The 2111-nt window shown below is 48.7% G+C and overlaps 1 protein-coding gene across 2 annotated transcripts in view; it reads left to right on the top strand.

The window, feature by feature from the left end:
* The first annotated feature begins 323 nt into the window (after positions 1-323).
* The window catches only part of eml4 (echinoderm microtubule associated protein like 4), an 11279-nt gene continuing 9491 nt past the window's right edge, over positions 324-2111 (top strand). Inside the window, exons 1-2 of one of the 2 annotated variants that reach the window (XM_015400287.1) lie at positions 324-604; positions 1246-1386. In XM_015400287.1, the coding sequence (XP_015255773.1) occupies positions 480-604; positions 1246-1386 (266 nt within the window). In that variant the 5' untranslated portion in view covers positions 324-479. The remainder of the gene's footprint in view (positions 605-1245; positions 1387-2111) is intronic. The other variant, XM_015400286.1, reaches the window with a different exon arrangement.

Here is a 2111-nt window from a genome sequence, read left to right as displayed (position 1 = left end):
TGGCCCTTCCCCCGTAGGGAGAACCCTCACCCTTCCACCGTAGGGTAAACCCTGGCCCTTCCCCCGTAGGGAGAACCCTCACCCTCCACCATTCCACCCTTGTTTTATCCATTTTTGCTTCTTATTGTTCCTGTTTTTGATGGAGCCTTTTGCAGAGGCCGGAAATTGTTTTTTTAGTTATTGTTTGTAACGTCAGAATCCACAAATACTTTAATCCAAAGACTATTTTGTTACTTTTCTTTTGTCCTTTAAGCATTTTTCATCATGTTTTTGGATTGGGAGAAATCTAAAGCAGTCAGTATTAGAACTTAATATGTTCTCAGTGTGTGAAAGTTGTTAATTTGCATAAAATCCATGAAGGAAATGATTTAAACATAGAAACGGATCAGAACCGCATTAGAACCTAGTTCCTTCATGGTCCTGGTTTTGTTCACAGCGGCCCAGAGAAGAAGAAGGAGGTGGTCAGCCATCGCTCTCACATGGAGGAGATCCAGGAGCACCAGGAGGTGTCCCCCACAAAGGACCCCTCCCCTGTTCCACCCCACCCCTCCCACAGAGCTTCCCCCCACTCTGAGGGCAGCAGAGGCCACGCCCCTCCTAAAAGGTTCCCCTTTCTGATCGGTCTTCCTTCACTTCCTGCTGATGCTGCTCTGACATCACTGTACTAACTCCGCCCCTGAGCTTACTGTCTCCAGCTCCTGATTGGCTGGTGAAGTTGTTCTTCAGCCAATCAGACATGAGCAGAGCAGGAAGAACTGTCCTTTAGCTGTTTGATGCTTTCAAAGTTCTGATCCGTTATTCTGACGGATCAGTAAAGCTCTCCTTCTGATCTGGTCTTCTGCTAATTTTGGTTCTGACCCAGTTCAGCTAAGCTGCCCTTCAAATCAGCCCCTTAGGTTAATATAAACCTGCTAACTATTCCACTAACCTGCTGATCCTAACATAGTGGTTCTTACTGTTTCCATAGCAACAAACCTCAGACCTGCTTAGGCTCCTGCCCTCCTTCTCCTGCTCCTCCAGCAGATCTCCTCCAGCCTCACTGACCTCCCTCTGTTGTTGCTTTTGGTATCTGTGAAGCAGGAAGTCTCTGAGTTCTGTCTGAGCTATTTTTCAAAATAAAAGCCTAATTAATGCCTGGAGCTGAAATAAACCAACCAGAGAAATGCTGAAAAGGCTGATCAGACATGGCTCAGTGACTCCTCCTGCTCCTTCTTCTCCTCCTCACAGCGATGTGTGTTTGTCCAGGGGTCCCAGCGTGAAGCGGTCTTCAGGGATGGAACGTTCTCAGAGCAGCACCTGGGATTCCTCAGACAGGAACAAGAACAAGCTTGTGAAGGCTGCGTCCACCTCCAAGCTGCTGGCTAAAGCTGTGAAGAACGCTGACAAGTATGCTACCCTCAAATACACCCCACAGCGCCCCCCGCAGGTTGATTCACTTCCAACATACTGGACCGATGCCTAGACCTGAGCTCAAGTGTTCTGGAGTGTTCTGGTTCGGTTGGGTCCAGATAATAAAATGGTGTCTTTATCACTGATGTGAATTTCAGTCCTTCTATCTGAGGAGAGATTTTAGAGATTGGTTCTATTTAGATTTAAAAGGCTTAGGGGCTAGCTAGCTCAAGCAGTAACTAATCCGTCCTGCTAACAGGAAGTCTGGTTTCATAGCTAGGGGAGGGGTTGTTCCCCTCTGCTTGTTGCCCCTCTGCTTGTTGCCCCTCTTACAGATTGGTGACGTTCCTTCTGCCTTATAGACCCGCGACGTTCCTTCTGCCTTATAGACCCGCGACGTTCCTTCTGCCTTACAGACCCGCGATGGTCCTTCTGCCTTATAGACCCGCGACGTTCCTTCTGCCTTATAGACCAACGACGGTCCTTCTGCCTTTTAGAACTGCAACGTTCCTTCTGCCTTATAGACCAACGACGGTCCTTCTGCCTTTTAGAACCGCAACGTTCCTTCTGCCTTATAGACCCGCGACGGTCCATCTGCCTTATAGACCCACGACGGTCCATCTGCCTTATAGACCAACGACGGTCCATCTGCCTTATAGACCAACGACGGTCCATCTGCCTTATAGAGCAACGACGGTCCTTCTGCCTTATAGACCCGCGAC

This window comes from Cyprinodon variegatus, unplaced genomic scaffold (genome assembly GCF_000732505.1).
Source record: "Cyprinodon variegatus isolate N-32 unplaced genomic scaffold, C_variegatus-1.0 Scaffold1090, whole genome shotgun sequence".
Classification (NCBI taxonomy): Eukaryota; Metazoa; Chordata; class Actinopteri; order Cyprinodontiformes; family Cyprinodontidae; genus Cyprinodon; species Cyprinodon variegatus.
This window is presented reverse-complemented; position numbering and strand designations above follow the sequence as displayed.